This window comes from Danio rerio, chromosome 20 (assembly GCF_052040795.2).
Source record: "Danio rerio strain M-AB ecotype USA chromosome 20, GRCz13ab, whole genome shotgun sequence".
In the NCBI taxonomy this organism is placed as follows: Eukaryota; Metazoa; Chordata; class Actinopteri; order Cypriniformes; family Danionidae; genus Danio; species Danio rerio.
In genome coordinates this window covers 24,043,696-24,065,564 of record NC_141040.1, presented here as the reverse complement: position 1 = coordinate 24,065,564, position 21,869 = coordinate 24,043,696, and the positions used below count along the sequence as shown (strand labels likewise).

Genomic DNA, 21,869 nt, shown 5'->3' with positions numbered 1-21,869 from the left:
GCTTGATCAAAGCTTACATGTGCTGGTGGAATGAAACTTGATTAAAACAGCAGATGACATCCATCAGCATCAGCAAATAAAAAACAACAACAACCTAGAATCTTCTTTTAATCTGACACCACTGAATTGTTTTAAATTTTATTTTCTCCCAAGTTCCTTATATGGAAATCATTCATTTATTCATTTAACTACGGCTTAGTCCCTTCATTAACCAGGGGTTGCCACAGCGGAATGAACCACCAACTTATTCAGCATATGTTTTACACAGCGGATGCCCTTACAGCTGTAACCCAGTACTGGGAAACAGCCATACACACTCATACACTACAGCCAATTTAGTTTATTCAATTCACCTATAGCGTATACCTTTGAACTGTGGGGGAAACCCACACAAACACGGGGAGAACATGCAAACTCCACACAGAAATGCCACCTTGCCCAACTCTGGCTTGAACCAGCGAACTTCTTGCTGTGAGGCGACATTGATAATCACTAAGCCACCGTGTGACCATATGGAAGTGTTTTTGATAATGCTTACTGTTACAGGCAGCATAATGGCTGAGTTAGTATGATTGCCTCTCAGCAATATGGTTGCTGGGTCGAGTCCCAGCTGGAGTAGGAGATATTTCTGTGTGGAGTTGTGTGTGTTTCCCCCACAGTCCAAAGACAAGCGATGTAGGTGATCTGGGTAAGCTTCTAGTGTTTGAATGGGAGAGTGTGTGGTTGTTTCTCAGCAGTGAGGGTTATACTCTTAGTGCTGGGTTGCGGCTGGAAGGGCATCAACTGTGTAAAACAAAAGTCATCTGACTTTCTAAGGCTGTAATAAATTCAGGATGATCTGTTTATTATTAAAATGCTAATAATCTGAATTGATGCTGAAAGGAATAATCTAGCCGAATGAGTTCAGCAGGAAGAGAAATAACCAACGCATCAGAAAACTGATGACGTTTCTGCCAAAACCCCACCATTACTTCCATATTCAATAATTTGCTTATATTAAGCTCTTTTCACACCAAGACCAATATAAGGACCCACTGGACCAAGTCTGGCTTCCATGGGCCAAACATGAACCAAATCTGGGCCAAGTCTCAGCCAAGTTAACAACCCATATCTGGGCCTGAACTGGGTCAGATATGTTGGTGTGTCACAAGTGCAATGAATTTGATAAACCCATGAAGCATTTCGCTTTAGGTGTGCAATGGGTGTGTCAGAAAGCGACCTGATTGGTCGATTTTTTCTTTACTCAAAAATAATTTAAATGTAATTTAAAAGTGGGTCATAATACGCCAAACTTACGTGGCCCACGTTAAATTGTTTTAACATCTGATCCAAATTCTACATTTTATATCTGCCCCAAGTCTTGTGTGCTGCCTTAAAGATGGTGCCACCTCTGCCAAACCTGGGCCATGTTTGGCCCACATGCTGTATACCAGAGCCGGACGAACACCTGCTGTGCCAGCTTTATGTCAAATCTGGGCCAGAATTCTTTGCTACCAGGGGATATAACATTTGCACAAGTGGACAATAATGTTATATTTTACAAGCTTGAGTTGGCCGATTCTGATTTACTGTCAATGTTTTATTGCTCATCAGAAGGAGGGGAAATAATTTCCTGACAATTTGGAAAATGATTTGGCATTTGGATCATTTGAATGTGAAAAAACTTTCATTAATTATGTGTTTTAGTTATTCCTTTACCCAAAAATGTTGTTTTTGGGACTCTGAAAATGCAACCTTTGAAAATTTGTATCAAATAATGTTGCTGCAATGATTAGCCCTGCTGCCTCACAGCAAGAAGGTTGCTGACTCAAATCCTGGCTGAATGAGCATTTCTGTGTGGAGTGTGCATGTTCTCACTGTGTTCGCGTGAGTTTCCCTCACAGTCCAAAAACATGCGGTATAGGTGAATTGGATGAACTAAATTGGCCATAGTGTATGTGTGCGTGTGTGAATGTGAAAGTGTATGGGTGTTTCCCAGTACTGGGCTGTGGCTGGAAGAGCATCCGCTGCGTAAAACAAAAGTTGGAATAGTGGTGGTTCATTCTGCTGTGGCGAATATGAATGAATACTTCAATGATGAATCCAAAAAAACAAAACAAAATAATATCTAGGTATTTATTTGCTTTATCGCAGGTTGTGGTAAATTTACTTTTTTTTAAATTAATTTGTTGGAAAAGAAATTAAAGACATCCACTGCATTTTACTTTTTTTCTTGCTATTATGCCCTGACTATATGTAGCCTTGCTCTGCGTTTTTGCTCTAATTTATTTGACTTTTTTTGTGCACTGTGTAAATGTACCCTGCAAGTGATTTTTTATAAAACAGTTCAAACACAAACTAAAAGATTCATTGAAAGCCTTTTTAAATTTTGGCTTAACGTTTTAACTATTAGTTTTTAAAGTGTTGTTTTACTTATCGAGCTTTTACAGGTTTGTGAATACAATCTGTCTGGATGGTTTCTATGGTATGGTTAAACAGATCATGCCAGAGTTGTTAAATGGCTGCTAGATTATTTAAGCCTGGTTGCTGGTGGTTTCTAATTGTTTCCAGGGTGTTCTGGATGTTTGGTAGTTAAATTTCATTATTTTATTGTCTTTTTTTCTTTGTCACATTTTTTTCTATGCCATACCAGTGCAATAGGCTACTTCTTTAAAAATATAACTTACTTTTTATGCAAAAAGTAATATTTGCAGTTTTTTGTTTTGTACTTATTCTACTGTATTTTCATTGTAATTTCCTGTTATTGCAATAAAAATGCTTGTTAGTTGAAGTTTTTTTAGTTAGGTGTTCTGGTTGCAGATTAGCACAATTATTTTGAAAACTAGGCCAATTGTCTTCAGTTACAAACTATTTTTGTTTTCAAAAATGACTTGCTAAATATAGACAATATTATTGTGGAACTATTGATAAACTTGAGGGATGGTTTACCGGACACGGACGTAATTTTAATTTACGACAAAGTCAAATCAATGGTGTTGATTACGCCATACGGAGGTCGATTGGCCTGCTGGTGGACTGGTGTGCCATCAGTTTTGTGATGGGTTTCGAAGTGCGACACCGCTGTCTGAATGCGCTCGCTCCCGTCAGAGCCTCGTGAGCGCGCGAGGCACAGTGAGAGTAGTCAGAGCGCAGGCACGGTTTAACTCTTTGTACCGACCAGAAGCTGCACCGACCGGTGCCAAACAAATGATTTGACCTTCAGCGAACCGGAGGGTTGATCTTTACCATTCTGACACTTTCAACATACCACACGAGACCTGACCCGGATTATTAGTTCGCGTCTGGCCGTTTTCTTTAATAAACGCGTTTTTATTTGTTAGCAAAAGGTGGCCACGTCCTTGATTTTCTGGCCTCGCGGTTCGGAGAAAACCTAACACATACTGAGTGGTTTCACCCAGGAATGGATACTGGAGTTGTCACTGAAAAGAAAAGGTAGGGATTCCCGTTTTTGCTTGGAAGAAAGCGATATGTTGCGTAGTGTTTTGTGTAGTAAACGGGCCGGAATATCTTCATCTCCCGTCACACTGAACGTGTCGCCATTTTGTGCTGTATTGCTAACCAAACAACTGAGAACAGGTTTAAAGCTCTCTTTCCCCACAATTGTCTTTAAACGGACATTAAAGGTTGTTATAAACAATTCAAGAAATTATATTTGTTGCTCTGTGACGTATTATTTGTCTTTATTTGAGGTAGCATAATGTCTAACGTAAGTGTCTGCTTGTGGATAGAAGCTAACAAACTAGCAACATGCAACTTCCCCTGATTTATTGCGTATACCTCTTTAAACAGTTTATACAGTTTAGACATATTTAGTCCCTAGGGGAGTGTATTAACACACTGTTTAAATAGGAATATACAGCTTTGAGCATACATGTCAAATTAATTCTTATATTTAATGCATACAGAATACAGAAGGCTCTTTTTCCATAGTGCATTGGCCAGACAGCTGTACGTCTGTATAATAGAGGAGGAATTAAATGGCATATGCTAGTTGCCTGGCCAGTGGATATTAATTGTGTATTTTGTACCTGAATCAAATGTATCAAAACGTTTGATACAGTTTTTTTGAGAGTTATGTGAGAAATGGATTGGTTTAGTAATATGATTGATCGATTCTTTACCCCTCATACTCCTTGACCCTACATGTCAGATCAACCCGTTGCCCTTCTTCGGCCAGCCAGTCTGGCATATTTGTGGATAAAGGATTGGAAGCAGGAATCCATCCTTGGATTTTGCTGACAGTCTTCTTCTTTGTCAAGCCTGTCATCAGTGTGGGCTCAAATGAGAGCAGATGGAAATAAATGTTGTTATTACTAATGCTGGAAAACGTTGCTTGGATTTCTCTGTACGAGTGCAATTACAAAAGGGATAATACTGACATAGCCATGTTAAAGCTCAGATCTAGTGTGTCATTTTGGATTGGAAGAAAGTCAGACTCAGGTTGATGAACAGGAGGTATTATCTTGAGATTTTTCTTATTGTGTATGTTTTAATTATTTGTGCTTTGCTTCATAAAAAAAAAAAAGCTGTTAACAAAATCTTTACTAACAAATAGGGCTATGATTTTCCATGTTTGGTTTTTAGAGCCAGTTGCAAAGACTAAGATTAAAAACCTTTTTGGATGTATGTTTTCATAGTATCAATCCTGCCTTCTGAGGGGATTTACATTTATACATTTGGCAGATTTATCTATTTTCTCCCTAAGAAACATGTTCAGCTTTGAAATTTATGCATGTTAATTTTGCTAGATAACCAGTGATCTTGCTATCTTGTGATCCACTGTTTGAGATTTGGGAAAGCACTCGAATGAGCTTGTCCATATATTTTTTGTTTAAAAAGTAAAAAAAAGTTATTTTTATTATTAAAAGTTGCAGTGTACTTGTGTTAATTGACTTATAGTCTGTAAAATATTAAGTTGAAATAAGTTTTCTTGTAATTTTTGGTGAATTGTTGAGTCCAGATTTTTAACAAGCAAAAATCTTCTTGCCTTGACAGCACAGTTTTCTTGATTCGACACTGTTTTTGGGGGAATATTATCTTCTGACGCTATTTTTGTTGGCATCCAAGTTCAAGCAGCAACATGCTTTTGTATCTCTTCTCTAAAATCTTAATCACTCTCTGCATTGACGTCAAAGCAACTTCCTGCCCAGTCTTGTGGCAAGACAGCTGCAAGACTTTTGTCAGTGTAAATGCTGAAATTAGTTTAAATGTTGATAGTGGTGTTATAAACCTTGGGTTAATGGGGTGCCTATTGATTCTGTTTCTGTGTGTCACCTGTCAAGGTCTAACTTGTGATCCATAGAAATCCAATTAGTTGGACTGGAAATCATGTCTTAGAACTAACTACCATTCACACTTAAGTTTTAGTTTGCTGAGAAATATTCAACAAGGTGTTTTTAGTGGCCTTTAAATCACATAATATATCATTATGTAGTTATTATGTAGTGATGTAAGCATTAAAAAGCTTGAGACTTTAGATATGCAAGCACAGCTTTACATTGTCGAGCTGTTTTAAAATGTAATACATGTGTGTTGACAACAAAAGCTCAAATGATAAAAGAAAAAAAAAAAAATTAAATGCACCAATGCTTTAAATGTTACTAAGGGGTCATTTACATGGTTTTAACTAAAACCAAAAGGACAAAAAATTGAGTCTCTGTTTACATGCACAAAATAAGCAGAAATCTATAAAAAAATTTAAAAAATGTATTTACATTCAAATTAATACCTGTTTATCAGAAAACTGCATTTACTTGAGATTTAGGGCTGCACAATATCGTTTTAGCATCGATATTGCAATGTGCAGGTCCACAATAGTCAAATAGCAACGAGATGCAATGTTGAGCAGTATTTCGCTGTATTTGTACAGAATTTATATGATTATGCAAAAAAAAGTCTTAGTTACAATTTTTATCTTGTTTCTAGTCCAAGTATCTACATTTCAAAGTGAAAACCAGATTATTTCATTTACCAAAGTGGCAGATAATTTAGCTTGTTTTAAAGAAAATCTTTTTAATTGTGACTTGTCTGTGAAAACAAAACAATATTGTTACTTGCTTCAATTTCTGTACCTGCATACTGTTAGACTCCCCTTAAAACTATCAGATAGTGCTATTCAAACTATATTGTGAATTGGTATTCATATCGCTATATTTATAGCAAAAAAATAAAATATCGCAATATTCTTTTCCATTATTGTGCAGTGGTAATGAGATTGTGAGGCAAATTTCTCACTGAAGTGAAGTCACAGATAAATAACATCAGAAGCTCAAAAATGTCAACTGGAAATCTGTCAGAACAGAAGCTGTGCTTTGTATGTTATCACTTTTTTAAAGTTTTGATGCATTAACCACATGCGTGAGTCAATGACACAATTTCATGCTTTATTAAAAATATTTATAAAGGCTGCAAAACCAAAACTCCAAAAATAGATGTTTTGAGCACACCGGCTTTTCCTCAGACATTTTGTGTAGTGTGTGCTTGAAACATTGTACACTTTGTGATGGCCTTTTTAGTGATAAATGTATATTTTTAGAGCTTTGGTGCTGCTGCTTTTATAAATATTTTTGCACTTTTTGTTTGGCTAAGCACCGATTTAGATTTATGTGCCTGCTTTTGTGCATTTTATTAATTTTTCGACATTTTTTAATGCTTTATTAAAACAAGAAAGGGCCGTAGTGTATAAAACATTACTGCTGCGCTGCCCCTTACATGTCTGGTGCTCAAGCTGGATGCGTGTCGGCAGTGTAGACTGGTGAGCAGTTAGTCTTGATGAAATTCACAGATCACGGTTGGAAAGAAATCCATGTGTGACGTATTTCACATGCACAATCGGACCTGTGCACATGAATAAACTATATGAACACAGAAAAAGACCTTTAAAACTACCTGATATTGTTTGAACTTTTTGTGACCTTTTAACCCATTAAAGAAATCTGGTTAAAGCTTTTACATGACATGTCAACATAATTCTTTTGGGGATCTGAATAGACAAACTACTTTTTTTCATATTAAGCCTAAAAAACTTGCTAAAACAATGTCATGCAGTTACATGCTATGTATTAGGTCTAGACTAATTAGATAAATTTACTAATTTATTAGTCATAGCTGACAATACCATTTCTGTCAGATTTTTCTTTTTTTGGAAGCGGACTGGCATGGTTTTTGCATCGCAGTGTAAAAAAAAATTACATCGAAATAGACGGTTAAGTTTGTCACATGACAAACTCCAACTTTGTAGGCAAATTGACATAGAGAATAAAGCTATTAAATTTGCATCCACCAATGTCTATCTACCTTTAATAGCCATCTTGTTTTCATGAGACAACTATTCAACTGACACCAATCCAGCCTCATACTTATGTTAAAAAAAGTTTCTCTTCTCTAAAATGATCTTCCCTCCCTCCCAAGGAAGACTCAGTGTTGTAGACATACATTAGCGAGCAGTCCATTATATATAAAGCATATGTAATAAAGCCATATACCACCCACAGGCACAAGCTGAAAACTACAATGAAGTGTGTGTGTGTGTGTGTGTGTGTTTGAACATCCCCAGTGCACAATGGGTTTCCTCTCTTTATGACTAAATGATTTTTACTATATTTTGAAAAATGCTTTGATCAAAAGGATGAGATCAATTAGGACGCCGTCTGAAGAAGCTGTTTTTTCCTGCTGTTTTTGGCCGTCTTAACCGCTTTCCTTCCTTTGTCTTGCATGGCTTTGACAGTTGACACAATGCTTGCTCGTTGTTTCCCATTGCTGCTTTGACCTTGGAGCTCTTAGATAGGGAGTATGTTGATTTGTTGGCAGTTGAGAGGAGACATATTGGTCATTTAAATTAGAAAAGACATAATGTATGTTAATGAATTCAGTTGATACGTTTATTTTAAATATAAATATTCATGATAATGTTACTTTTTAGTTGATTTCAGAAGACAGCTTTGCAAATTCAGTACAATAAACAATTTAACATGTTGTCCTGTGTGCATTAGGCTCTTTTTAAAGGGATGGTTCACATATAAATGTAAATTTGTTTGTCATTTACCCACCCTTTATTTGTTCAAAACTTGTTTGAGTGTCTTTCTTCTACTGAACACAAAAGGGGTTATTCTGAAGAAATCTGGAAACCTGTAACACTTGAATTACAAAACGCATCATATGGGAGTGAATTATTACAGGTTTCCAGATTTCCAGTGAGTGAATTTTCATTGTGCGAATGATCCCTTTAAGTTTTAACAATCTGTTCACTCATGGACAGCACAAACCAAAGCAAGGGTGGCCAAACATTTTCATATAAAGGGCCAAAAACCAAATCATTGAGAGCAGTGGGCCGAAGTGAATTAACAAACTATATTACATTAAAGTTGTCATGGGTAATTTCCTAATTTATTCAATAATATTTCAAAATAAAAAGAAAATATTCATTTAAATTATATTGACCAATGCAGTATAACTTTTTTTAAATGATAACTTAATGCAATAAAAACTTTATCTAATTTTAACACAGTGGAGTTTAATCCTGAGTATACTAGTCAAGCTAGCATAATCTGCCTTTGACTTAATTTGCTCAAAAAGTCTCTGCTTTGTCGGGTGACAGTTTTAACATTTAAACAAAATCTGAATCATTTATGCCATTTAATGAATATATTTAATTAAAATATTTAATTTCGTTAACTTTTAACAATAAAACATTAAAACATCCCCATCATTCTCCCTCTTTTCTCAGATGGGATAGTAGGCCAGATCAAAGGTTAACGTGATCCAACTTTGGCACTCCGGCTCTAGTTTGGGCATTGATGAACAAAAGGGTTTAAAACATTTGAAGCATGTCCACTTTCTTTACTTCCAGAGATTGTCAAAGATTTCATTTCACTAAAATTTTTTTTTACAGACCTGCTTCCAATACATGGTGCAATGGGCTGTAGTTGCATTCTAGCCAAACAGGATTAAAATTTTGCAGTCCTAATTTTACCTTCCATTATCATTCCTGATTTTAGGCCAAAGTCTTGAGTAGGGCTGCTCGATTATGGGAAAAATCATAATCACAATTATTTTGGTCATAATTGTAATCACGATTATTCAAAACGATTATCAGTTCAAGTCAAATTTTCGCCCTTCTGTGAATTATTATTGTTATATAAATATTTCCCAAATGATGTTTAACAGAGGATTTTTTTACAGTATTTCCTAGATTTTTTCCTCTGGAGAAAGGCTTATTTGTTTTATTTCAGCTAGAATAAAAGCAGGTTTAATATTTTGAAACCTATTGTAATAGCTCATTATTATTAGCCCCCTCAAGCAATATATATTTTTGATTGTCTGCAGAAGAAACTACTGTTTTACAATGACTTGTCTATTTACCCTAATTAAGCCTTTGAATGTCACTTCAAGCTGAATACAATCTTGAAAAATATCTAGTAAATATAATGTGCTGTCATCATAGCAAAAATAAAATAGATCAGCTATTAGAAATGAGTTATTAAATATGTTGTTTAAACTGTGATTTAAGCATCTTCACTGTATTTTTGATTTTATTATTGATTTATAATAAAAACAGTCAGCAGTAGGAGGGATATTGCGCGCTATCACTTTAAGAATAGTGCGGCTCTGATATGGTTTCTCTTTCACGTGTCTTTTAATTCTCAACTTATGTGTTTATTAAATAAATGAGGGTTAATAATCACTGAACACCGCGCCCTGACACAAATGTGCATGTATTTGACCATTAAAGCGCTCACATTAAGATGGCGTTAGATGTGCGTGTGTCCTCTGCTGTCCGAGGCCAAGCGCGGCGCGCGCGCAAACACACACACACACACACACGCTACCTGTCCGAGGCAGAGCGCAGCGCGCGCACACACAACAGCACGTGCTCTTTCACGCTTTTAAAAATATAAATGATGCGCATCCCGTTCTGCAAAAGTTACATTACAGCACATGCTTTTAGTCATTTTCATGTGGAACTGAGCTTTGCAGAGCGACACGTGTACAACTGGAAAGGGGGGCGGTATGTGATGGAATAATCGTTTATCTCAATTAATGTTTTTTCATAATCGTTAGAAGCCAAAATTGAAACTGAAATCGGATTTTCGATTAATTGCACAGCTCTAGTGTTGAGTGTAGTTTTGCAGCTATCAGAGCCAAATAAAAAAGCTACTGCTGCTCACTGTGTCGTCTTGTTGTTTCAAGTAACATAAAACGTATTATTGCTGTTAAATATGTAGGCTGTTTTGCAATGTGACTGTAATAATCTGTCCGTTTTATTTACCTCACTTTAGAAATGAGAAGTTAAATATGAATATTGTATCAGCAGTTTAACCACAGCAGAATGAATATTTCATTTGCATGTTAAGGGGTTTTGCAGTGTAAATATAACAAGTGAGCTTAAAGTATTCAGGCACAAGAAGCAGTAATGTTTGTAACTTTGACAGATGAATTGTATTTACCGTTTACAGTGCAGACAATGCAGGTTTATTTTACAGTTGATTGTTGAGTATCTTTACCTCCATACTGTATGACATCATAGAAAATATAAGCACATTTTTGTGTCATTCTGTGTATTTTTCTATGCCTGCAAGTAATGTTTTTATTTGATAGAGATTCTGTCTCTAATTTTTTGTAATATGTTTATATTTGATAGAGATTATGTCTCTAATTTATTGTAAAGTATTGGATTATTTCAGAATATAACTATTTAAAGGGGTGGTTCAGCCCAAAATTAAAATTTTGTTATTAGTTTCTTTTCCTCATGTTGTTCCAATGTCCCCAGACCTTTATCTTCAAAACACAAATAATACATGTTGCAGTGTTTTCCAGCTGTGGTGGCAGGCCTTTTACACAGACCTTTCAGCTACCTATTGCTTTATTTCAGAGAAATGTCATGAGAGCAGTTATTACAAGTCGAGATTTTTTAGATTTGCTTGGAATATTTATGAATGTCTCCAATAAACCTACAGAATGACATTGATGCATCCGAAAGTAAAGTAAAACGTCCATAAAGTCCAGCAAGATAGTCACAGTACGTTTACATGGACACCAATAATTCGATTTTTATGCGATTATGACAGTACTCTGATTAAAAGTCTACCATGTGTTGGCACTAATAGTCTAGTGGTTAAGTACACCGACATATAGCACCATGGTGCTCCAGGCGGCCCGAGTTCGATTCCCGGCTCAAGGTCTTTTGCCAACCCTTCCCCTCTCTCTGCTCCCAGTGTCTTCTTGTCTGAAATATCCACTGTCCTATCTCCATTAAAGGTGAAAAAACCCAAAAAAAGAATAATTAAAAAATTCTACCATGTACACCGATTTTTGATTAATTTAATCAGTTTATGGTCAAAATCGAATTAAACAGAAATCAAATTAGGACATGTGAAGTATGCCGATGTTAGTGAGACACTGCTCGCTGCAGAGACACTTGAGCTCCAGTGAGGGGGAGCTTGAGCTCTTGCTCCTCCTCCTCCTCCTCCTCCTCCTATAAGCTGTTTTAATACGTACACCCACCCCTAACCCCTACCCCCAGTGACATCATACGTAGAAGAAATGCAAAGGAGAAGGCTCTGCCCAAGTGGGTCTGCAGTGAGCACCACTTGATTTTAGTCGCATTATTGAAGTGTAGTACAGACATGTAAACACCTAAATCAAACTGTTACCGTCATGTGCACTCTTTGCACCTAGTCAGCGCAGTCCACAGGCACCTGCATCGTGAAATGCAAAGTTTTTTTTTCTTCCATTCAACATGCGGTATGAACTTCTATTAAAACAACACTCTTCCAGCAGTTCAAAGTTACATCCAGTATCTCGTTAGTCATGGGGGCATGCATGAAGTGTAACATTAAAGGGTTAAACTAGTAATGCACAGCACTACTAAAATTACTGAAAAGTAATAGTTTAATTCTATAATTCACTTACATTTTAATACGTTTTGTGAATGATTTTGGTGTGGTGCCCTACCATGGAAAATGAATGTGGCGGAAACCATGTATTGGATATCTTCATTTATGTTCTTGAGTTGAACAAACATGTTCTTGAGTTTGTATTACATTTATCTAAGTAACTTTTTTTAGTGTAATACAATTTTTTTTTTTTATCATGTAATTTATTTATATTTTCTCTGTAAATAGCCATAGGTTGCTGATGTGGCAATAAATAAATAATTAATAAGTTTCTGGATTGGAACGACATAAGGGTGAGTAATTATTCATTTATTCATTCATTCATTTTCTTTTCGGCTAAGTCCATTTCTTGATCTGGGGTTGCCACAGCGGAAAGAACCACTAACTTATCCAGCATATGTTTTACACAGCAGATGCCCTTCCAGCTGCAACCCATCTCTTGGAAACATCCATACACACTCATTCACACTCATACACCATGGACAATTTAGCTTACCCAATTCATTTGTACTGCATGTCTTTGGGCTGTGGGGGAAACCGGAGCACCTGGAGGAAACCCACGCAAACATGGAAAAAGTAATTAATAACAGCATTTTCATTTTTGGGCGAACTTACCATTTGAGTGATCTGACGTATACAACGCGTATCACAGAAAAACGACATATTGCAATGTTTTTTTTTTTTTTTCAAATCTTGTGCAGCACTAAGTGCACAGGTTTTCTGCAAGCTAAACAGTTAAACAACAACTAAAACAGCTCCGTTTATATTGGACAAAAGTGGTAGTGTTTGCTAACAATGAAAGCATTATATTTGGCAATGATTTGGCAACTATATAAATGCTTTGAGTGTGTTGAGACGAGAGTGGTCTTCATACTGTGTAATTTGTGACAGTCAGCTGGTCCTGATGTGGGATCAGATATGAGTTGCTTGGACGCCTCTTAAAGCTCTATGAGAAGTTTATGTGGGTTCAGATGAAATGGGAAGTGAGGACAATTCTGTTGCACGTGTTGGATCGAGCATTTGTTTATCAAGTAAACACTCTGGTTGTTTGAGGATGTTGAAGTATTATTTTTCATTCATTTGCATGTTATAATGTAGAGCTTTTCACACTTTAACTAGTAACACCCTGGGTCATTCTAAACCTCTGGGCAATCATTTGTTTTATCATTTCATGTTACACATCCCTCACACTGCTCAATGTTGACAATTCTGAACATTCAAAATGCTGTTTGGCAATGTAATTTCTCTCTTTTACTGTGAAGAGTTTTGTCACTTGTGTTTTGAGTTTATGCAGGAAATGCGTGTCATATACTGTGCCAGTAGTTCAAGCTCGTACACATTCAGGGAAGGAGGAGACCTGAACTGGCAAATGCTTAACACTTGGCAACTTTATTCATTAATGCTCAAAATCAGATGCATCCTTCTGGAGCTCTTGAAGTTCACTGGTATTCACTCTTGATGCGCAAGCAGGGCGATATTACAATATCATGATATCATGTTTCATATAATTCAATATTATTATAGATAATTATTGAATATTTTTTTAACTATACATTTAGGAATATTAAGATTTTTTGTTATTTAACCACTTTATTTTAATTTACTTACATTACTAAGGTAAATAACCTTAATAGCCAAAAACATTTAAACAAAATGTCTTTATACTAAAATAAGCATAAGTGTTAAAGAGACTCTTAAACATGATAAATAAAATGTTACAAAGTGTGTGGAATGGTAAAGGAAGATCAACATCTGTAAGGTGTGAATAATAATGATAAAGTAAACCTCAAACTCTGTAAACAAAACAAATTATGACAATTAAATCTGAGTTTTCAAGTAAAGGAATCAGCCATTATTATTCAAATACATATTGCAACATTACTAATTGAAGTTGAATGGTTACATTACTCCTATGCTAAAAAAATCTTTCAGATAGGCAGCTAGTGGCTGGGATGCACAAGAAAAGAAACCAAAAAGCCACTCTCGTGACATCCTTTTTATTTACAATCTCCTCACTGCTGCTGTACACAGCACTCATTTTTGCATGTGTTGTTATTCTGACCTAAAGTGACAAGCTGAACATTTGGTTTGCTTCACCATTTTTAGTTTCTCTTGTAACTAGGCGACCATCAAGTGTTTTCTCAGAGGATGCCAAATGGACAAAAGTGCTGCAGCTCCAATGCAAGTTTTTAGAGAAAGTAAAATGCACTGCAGTGTTTGTCTGAAGTAATTAGTCTGCTGTTATTACAGTTATTACAGTCTGCTGAAATGTGTATATTCTGTCAAAGTGTGAAGCAGATTAGTTAATTGCATAAATGGCGGTGCACTCTTGGCATTCAGAAAAGTTTAGTTGTTTTTTAGGTACACCTGGAAAATGCGTGAGCATCACATACTGAACATTTTTGTTGATATTGTGAAAATTGCAAAAGCTATCTGACCTACTTTGTGCATTTAATGCAAAAAGTGTAAATTGGCCTTAAACATAAGAATAAATCAGTGTCGTCATCCCTATTTTACATTTTCCCCTCATATAATGAAATGACTTTACAGAGTGCACAGTGTTTTTTTTTACTGTCCAAAGCATGTAAATATGAGGGACAATGAATATTTGGTTATGCTTTTAGTAGGAATGCTTCGATCAGGATTTTTGGAGCCGAGACAGAGTACCGATTCCTCATCATGGTGATCGGCCGATGCCAAGTACAGTTTCTGATGCTTTAAGGTTTATATAACTTTAACATTGCAAAAACACATTTTTCCTCTAAAAGAATAAATGAAGGATGTTGCATCTAATCCCATAACACATCTCTTATAACCATTCAGTGTGGACATGTAATGGCCAGTAGCAACTTGATAGAAAATTATAGATTAAACATAAAAATCTGGTAAGAAAAATTGTTAGCAACAATGCAATTTGGAAACATTGCAAAATGATGGAAGAATAATTCAAGATGCCTTAATGAAGAAAAAGCTTGTGGTACATTTTTGATGCATAAAAAGTAAAACTGCATCTTTCTCTGCTTGCAAACCCATAAACTAACACTTTCGATCAGTTTATGAGATCATCCAGACAAGCCGATCGAGTCATTAAATGTGAGTATCTGCCGATACGGATCTCCGGCCAATCGATCGGAGCATCCCTAGTTTTTAGCTTTAACAATGTTGGATTATGATTAACAAACATTACAAACATTTAGCACCTCAATGCAAAGTTAACTCCACAAAGCCGTGTTCATTTTTTTATAGCAGGGTTCAGGTAAAAAGCTAAAAGCACTTCTAAAAAGTGAAATGTACAGTCGTTTCACAGAGGTAAAAATTAGGTTCAGAACAAAGATAATCTGGGATTAAAAGCAGTTTAAATAAACGTTAAATATTTAATATATAGAAAATGCAAATTGTACATTTTTTTTTTTTTTGCATTTTTCTATGCATTTCAATCCATTTATGTGCTCTGTTGGCCAGACTAACACTACTGTATGTCCACTTGGTTTTGCAGTTTGACAGGAAATTACAAATTATTGCAATGCTTACTCTTCAATGCAACATTATTTCTCAGAATTTCCTGTTTGAATTAAATAGAAGAGCGTTGACTCACTCCACACCACCTTTTTTTTTTATAACATTGACGTCTTTCTGCCATCAGTGCCATTTCATGTGCTAAATTAACTTCCTTAATGATGTTTCCATATCTGATTACATGTTTGTTTGCAGCTTAACATCTTTTAGAAAACATTCATGACACAAGATGTGGGGTTTTTTGTTGGGTTTGGTGTTTTTTTTTTACTTAATGTTTACTGTCAAGTTTAAGAAGTATTAAGAAAAGAAAAATCTATGATGATTTTAATAAGTTTTCCATAAAGCCTTGACAGTTTTGGGTGGCAAGTCCCAGCTAATACAATTGAATGAACACCTGAGGCTGTTTTCGTGTCGCTTTTGTTGAAGGGTGTCCATTATGTTGCTTTTTGTTACCAGTATCTTGGCTTATTTTCAGACCCCTCCATTCTTGCAGTGAACTAAAACATTTGTTAAATGAATAGGAGTCTATGTTGGCCACTGACAGAATAGAAAGAGATCCCGAGGGTAGTAGATATGCTTCTTTTGAAATCATGATAGGTTAGAGCGTTATTTTAGCTGAACGTGTTTCATGGTGACCTATTTGTCTGAAAAGAGATCATTTTTCTAGTTAGGAGCTGTTTATCTTCAATGTCTTCACCTCGCTTGTTTGCAAGAGCGGTTGTTTTATGGCTTGTCTGTGTGTAAAGTTTTATTTCATGTAGCACGCCGAGAAGTTTGTGTTGGGAAATCTGCAAACTGTCTAACACAACAACATTTACCACCGTTGGCTGAGCTCCAAGGGTTGTAACTGTGTCTCTTGCCGTGCGTCCACACCCCTTTCATCAGCCAGTCATGTTGAGACTGGGTTTCTGTCCTTTGACGTCGCAAGTTTTGACTCTAAGCAAATGAGGGATTAAAAAAAAGTTGACCTCGCCGTTGACCTCAAGCACTAATGCAGAAGCCAAACTAACACCACGCTCTCCTTCTTTCTTTTGTAGGGTGAGCTCGGAGCGCAGGAAGGAGAAGTCCAGGGATGCAGCGCGATCTCGCAGGGGAAAGGAGTCTGAGGTGTTCTACGAGTTAGCACACCAGCTCCCCCTGCCACACAATGTCACGTCTCACCTGGACAAAGCCTCCATTATGAGGCTCACCATCAGCTACCTGCGCATGAGGAAGCTGCTCAATTCCGGTCAGTCCACTAATCTGCATATTCATGTCAAGAAATGGAAAACTCGCCACATACAAAACTGATTCAAAAACCTTTCAGAGATATGGAACAAAGGAAATAAGATGCAGTCTGTATTATATCTGGGGCAGATTGCTCAAAAAGCTTATTAAAGGGATGGTTTACTCAAAAATGGACCCTTTGTCATTAATTACTCATCCTCCTGTTGTTCCAGTTCTTTTTGACTTAAGTTCATCCTCTGAAATTTATCTGAAATATTTCTGTCCTTCATTTCTCTGTCTTAAGTAATATTCAGTTTGAAGGCCAAGAAAGATGAAAACATTGTAGATGTAGTCCTTGTGACTTCAGCCATGTAATTTTAATTTTATGAAGAGACAAAAATACCTACAATAAGCAGTTTTTTCCACTTTTGCTTCAAATGCACATTTACATGAGCTGCTGCTTTGTCTTTACTCCACATAAGGACATTGGCACAGAAACTGTTTGGAGTTCATTTAAAATATCTTGGATTGTATTCTGAGGTTGAATTAACATCTTAGAGGATTGTAACAGCATGACAGTATTAACTGAGCAGTCACTTTAATAGTAATTTGGATAACAATAAATCAGATATACATATGTACTAGTACTGCACTTTTAAAACTGAAGTTGCAAATTAAAACTGAAATTACAATTTAGCTTAATGTGTTTTTAATAAATGTATGAGTTTGAATCGACCCTTCGCTAAAGCCTGGTTTCTACTTCTGCGTCAAGTGACCGGCGTAACTCACGGCGCAGGCAATGCGCGTGGCTGTGCATTTATACTTCTGCGCGCTGTCTCTGTTGGTCTGCATTAACACTTCCAAAACGCTAGTTTACAGTGAGGTGTAAATGTTCCTTTGTGTCGAGTTTCTTATCTTGTTTTGATTTTCCTGAACACTTCCTGGTTGTACAAGTGACTCAAACTCGCTCATTTTGAGGCAGGAACCGGCGGACGTGCAACAACTTTAACTATGAGGTAAACACACAACAAAACTTTCCATCCAGAGCTCTTTCACGGGACTCCACACTTGTAAACAATCGCTCGCGCCATTCACGCGGCTCTCGGTCCCGCCCAGACTCGTCAGCGCTACCAAACCGACCAATCACAGAGCTTGCGCTACGCGTCGTTGCGATGTGTAGTTACAATTTTTGAGAGATGCACGTCAGCCACGCCGACGGCCACGGCGAAGGGCTATGCGTCAGCGCCGTAGCATACGCCGGCGTTTGACGCAGAAGTATAAATCAGCCTTAAGCCCCACCCTCTTTAGTTACTGTTGCTACGCCTGTCAAGCTTTCGTGCCCGGCAGGCTTTTACAATGTGCATGCGCCGATGTCAGACATTGCCATTATCTGTTGCAAAATTTTGCTAAATTTTTGGCGAACAGGTGAGATATCTGAGAAAGCCAGACAAAAAAGGACTGTAGTATGCATTACAGGGGTATATTCACCACATAATAGAAACATATATATATAATAGATATAATAATGGATTTGTGCTAAATATTAGCATCATTGACCCATAACAATGTACATTAAGTTACCCATTACTGTCAGTGTGTTTGTGTGTTCTTTATAAATTAATGAAAAACAGCTGCTGGTATAGTATATTGACCGTAAGTGCTCAGTTTGTGGTCGCATCTCGGTTTTGTTCTGTTGATTTGTAATTTCAAATGTTCGTAGCTTGAAATAGATGGAAATATAAAGTTCAGTAAAGTTAGCAATAGATTCACAGATTTGTATTTTTTGGATCAATAACTTATGTCATTATGACCTATTTGCTGTTAGTATGACTAAGTTACTATGACAAAGGCTTATATCAAGCAGAAAAATATATTTTTAATATCAAGCGAAAAAAAAAAGGAAAATACAGCTGTGAAACATAATCAGCTTTGTATTTTTGTAGAAAACACTGTTTAAATCTGTTTAGGGTAAGGTGTGAGTTATTGCTGTCTTTCACTGAATGTGTCAGAAATATCAAAACAAAACAAGCTTAGCTCCGCTCCTTTAGTGCCCCTCACACAGCTTGCTGCACATTCACTCTGACATTTCGCCTCTTGGGTTTTTGGTTTTGAAAAGGGAAAAAATATCACCATCCCATCCAAACTTACCGGATTTTAGATTTGCACAATCCATATGCACTCACTCAAAAACTTGACAGAGCCCCTGCGCATAGCTACAGTTGCTGAGCCACGATTGGTGGGTGGCGGTTTTTGGGTGTGGCTTAGTAAATTGGGTCAATTTCACCTTCTTTTTTTTTGAGTCAATTATAATGTGCATTTGTGGACATTTTCCCAAACTTTTATTAAAAAACTTTGGTTTTCCATGAAATAAAAGGTTGTACATCAATTTAATATAGCTTTAAGTGCAATAAACATGGCCTTAAGCAAGGCTGTTTTTTACAGTAGTACTATATAGTAGTAGTTAAATGATTATAATTATGTTATTTAGTTTTTTATTTGTTTAGTATTTACAAAAAAACGTAATAATATAACTTAGGGATGCACCAAAATGTTTTTTGGGCCGATACCAACAACCAATAAAACTTTAGATTTGGAGACTTATAACCGATATATTAGCCGATAAATATAAATATTTAAAATTGTAATATATTTGAACAGTAAACAACTAATTTAAAACAAAAACTTCATAAATGTTTGAACTAATCTTAGAATAGCCTACTCAAAGCAAAAAAGGACTATATAGACCTATTCACAATTTCACATAAATTAGCAAACCAAAATAATAAATTCCTTTTTTTTTGCATTGCAACTTAACATGCAACTTGACTGTTGCAAAAAAATAATAGATTACAATACTGATTACAATAGATTACAAAACAATACTGGATTTAAATAACTAACAAGTTACATAAATATTTAAATAAAATGAAAACGAAAAAGAAAGAACTAAGAACTGAAACAAGCTCAAATGTTCTCGAATAAAAAGTGTTACAGTAATTTGACACTTTTATTACTGCACACCAGAAAGATTCTCTTGTGCTTACAAGACAGGCAGTTCTGTACAATTATATAATTTATCAGTTTAAAGATATCAGCCTATTTTGATTTCTGACTGATAATAGTAATAAAAATAGCATTTTCTGGCCGATATCAATATGGCCACCAATATTACATGCATTTCTAATATAAGTATTAAAATACACTAAATTGTTTAATAAAATATGTTCTTGCAATATTTTATTTATAGTAATACAAAACAATTAATAGGAATGTACCAAGTTAGCAACATGTGATTGTATTTTTTCTTATACAAACCACTTAGTATCAGGTGTAAACATGACCTTACATTTATTATATTGCTCAGGGATGTTATTCGATTTTGCAGATGAAAAAGAGGAGAAGGAGGAGAATGAGCTGGAAAGTCAGCTGAATGGCTTTTATCTGAAGGCCCTTGAGGGTTTCCTTATGGTCCTGTCTGAGGATGGAGACATGGTTTATCTCTCTGAGAATGTCAGCAAGAGCATGGGCCTCACACAGGTACCTCGACGTCTGCATTTTCTTCTAAGCATTTCGATTAAAAGCTTATGGTGTAGCTAAATATCCTTTCCTTTTCTCTCTCTTAGTTTGATCTGACCGGTCACAGCATCTTTGAATTTTCACACCCATGTGACCATGAAGAGTTGAGAGAGATGCTCGTCCACAGAACAGGTGAGCCACACACGACACATTCATACCACTGATAAATCAGTCATTAATAACAAATGCATTAACGTTTGTCTTCATCCTTATCATCCATGTTTAGGATCCAAAAAGACCAAGGAACAAAACACAGAGCGTAGCTTCTTCCTGCGGATGAAGTGCACACTCACTAGCAGAGGACGCACCGTCAATATCAAGTCTGCGACGTGGAAGGTGACATTGTCTTTTCAAACTGTTGCTAATTGTAGTCATAGCTTATATATAGCCTTCCACATATCTATACCTTTTCCTGGTGTATTGTTCAAGAAGAATACAATTCGTAAAGCAGATTTTAGTTAAGGAAGTAGGAAAGAAAATAAGCTTGAGTCATTTTTTGTGAAGGATATTTATTTTGTAGTTTTTATTATGTACAGGGTTCATAAGGGTGCTGGAAATTCTTGAAAATGCGTGAAGTTTAATCTAGTGTTCAAGGTTTAAAAAGTGCTTAGATTTTTGGTAAAGTGCTTGAATTTGCTTGCAAATGTAATGCTTTTGCTTTCATAATAATTTATTTTACAAAAAATTTGTTACTTTTTGAGTAATTTATTTAAGTATTACTTAAATAAAATAAATCTTTTTGCGTTTGCCTAAAATTAAAACTCTAGAGTTTGCTTATGTGCCTGTAAAGTTTTTTTTTTTCATCTGTGCCTTTTGAAATTCAAATTAAGACACAATTAAGATGTGAGTAAAAATGTACAGGAGTAAATTACAGTAATTCAATGTTGCGGCAAACATGCCATCAAAATGTTCCTTAGAATACTATAATGTTGAATACTTTACCAAATAACATCTGCTATGATGTGATAAATTATGTATATTTCTGTAAATATCTCATTTGCCATACTTATAAAGTGCTTAAATTCTACTTTGAAAGAGATGCAAGAACACTGATTGTAGCTGACTTGCTCAAAGTAGACTTTTACAAGCAGATTTTTCCTTCTCTCAGGTTCTTCACTGCGCTGGTCATGTTCGTGTGCACGAGGGCAGCGAGGCTTCAGAAGACTCTGGCTTTAAAGAGCCCCCTGTCACTTACCTTGTGCTCATCTGTGAGCCCATTCCTCATCCCTCGAACATCGAGGTGCCATTGGACAGCAAGACCTTCCTCAGCCGCCACACTCTGGACATGAAGTTCTCATACTGTGATGAAAGGTTAGCAGAGAGATGTGACTCCCTCATATTAGAAAATCCAATTTGGTGGTCGACACATTGGCACACAAACCTTTCTTTTTCTTCATTTTCTGAGGGTTTAAATTATTTAGCACAATTTAGTTTTCCTTTTTTCATTTTCATTGGGGTTTTGTTTGGATGTACAGGATGTACAGTGTTATCTGTGCTTGGCAACAAATGTTTTGCAAGCCTGAATCTTTTTGTTTACATCTCTTTGAATAAAAGCAATGCTGCAGAACCCGTTTAGTGTCAGCACAAAAGCCTGCGGTTTTAACTTTACTGGGTTGTTAGCACCACCTAGTGGCAGAAGCTATTAGTGTATTTTAAGGTTCTACTAATTATGAATAA

The 21,869-nt window shown here is 36.1% G+C and overlaps 1 protein-coding gene across 2 annotated transcripts in view; it reads left to right on the top strand.

Moving 5' to 3' along the window:
* The first annotated feature begins 3,012 nt into the window (after window positions 1-3,012).
* Window positions 3,013-21,869, top strand: part of hif1ab (hypoxia inducible factor 1 subunit alpha b) — a 28,967-nt gene continuing 10,110 nt past the window's right edge. Inside the window, exons 1-6 of one of the 2 annotated variants that reach the window (NM_001310042.1) lie at window positions 3,013-3,432; window positions 16,448-16,638; window positions 20,002-20,153; window positions 20,240-20,324; window positions 20,419-20,528; window positions 21,301-21,503. In NM_001310042.1, coding sequence (NP_001296971.1) covers window positions 3,401-3,432; window positions 16,448-16,638; window positions 20,002-20,153; window positions 20,240-20,324; window positions 20,419-20,528; window positions 21,301-21,503 — 773 coding nt within the window. In that variant the 5' untranslated portion in view covers window positions 3,013-3,400. The remainder of the gene's footprint in view (window positions 3,433-16,447; window positions 16,639-20,001; window positions 20,154-20,239; window positions 20,325-20,418; window positions 20,529-21,300; window positions 21,504-21,869) is intronic. The other variant, XM_087296461.1, reaches the window with a different exon arrangement.